At 52.0% G+C, this 596-nt stretch overlaps 1 protein-coding gene across 1 annotated transcript; it reads right to left on the reverse strand.

The window, feature by feature from the left end:
• Positions 1-43: 43 nt before the first annotated feature.
• On the reverse strand, positions 44-590 carry LOC103251718. Its single transcript, XM_021708704.1, has one exon. It carries the CDS (start codon positions 368-370, stop codon positions 137-139), a length of 234 nt encoding a protein of 77 aa, XP_021564379.1. The 5' UTR covers positions 371-590; the 3' UTR covers positions 44-136.
• Positions 591-596: the final 6 nt, after the last annotated feature.

Below are 596 nucleotides of genomic sequence, written 5' to 3' on the forward strand. Positions count from 1 at the left end.
ATTTTTTTTTTTTTTTTTTTTTTCACGTGAAGTGATCATTTATTAGCACTGATGCTGTTTGACATGACAGGTTCCAGTAAATAAGCCGAACTGCACGGAAGTGACAGAACAGGCCAGGCGGGACCAGGACCACGGCTCACTTCTTCCACTCGTTCTTGTCGTAGTCCCACTTGGCAAAAAAGCCCTGGATGGGGTTGACCTTCATGTCCAGCATCCTCTTGGTCTGCATGGCCACCCAGTCTTTGTCGAAGGTGTGTGGGATGGGGCCATACACATAGTGCTTCTCCCAGATGATCACGAGTGCCGTGAAGCCAATGAAGAACATGGCAGCGCCCACCACCGTCTTCCACTCATTGGTGCCCCTGTTCATCTCAGCAAAGCTCTCATTGAACTGGATGCGGTACAACTCGACTTTCTCATCCAGGGAGAGGCTACTCCAGGATGCCTTCTCCTTCTCCTTCAAGGCCTTCTGGCTGGCAGACAAGTGCTTGACGTGAGCGACGTCGGGCAGGGGGTAGTCACGCCGGTCCACGTAGCTCGGGAGAGCATAGTCTTCACTCTTCACAACACTTCCGTGTGCTCTTACACACACCGAG

This window comes from Carlito syrichta, unplaced genomic scaffold (assembly GCF_000164805.1).
Source record: "Carlito syrichta isolate Samal-C Ts95f unplaced genomic scaffold, Tarsius_syrichta-2.0.1 Scaffold143862, whole genome shotgun sequence".
In the NCBI taxonomy this organism is placed as follows: Eukaryota; Metazoa; Chordata; class Mammalia; order Primates; family Tarsiidae; genus Carlito; species Carlito syrichta.

Excerpts from the sequence above, each read along its gene's own strand:
- LOC103251718 (XM_021708704.1), bottom strand. The coding sequence starts at position 370 with ATGAACAGGGGCACCAATGAGTGGAAGACGGTGGTGGGCGCTGCCATG.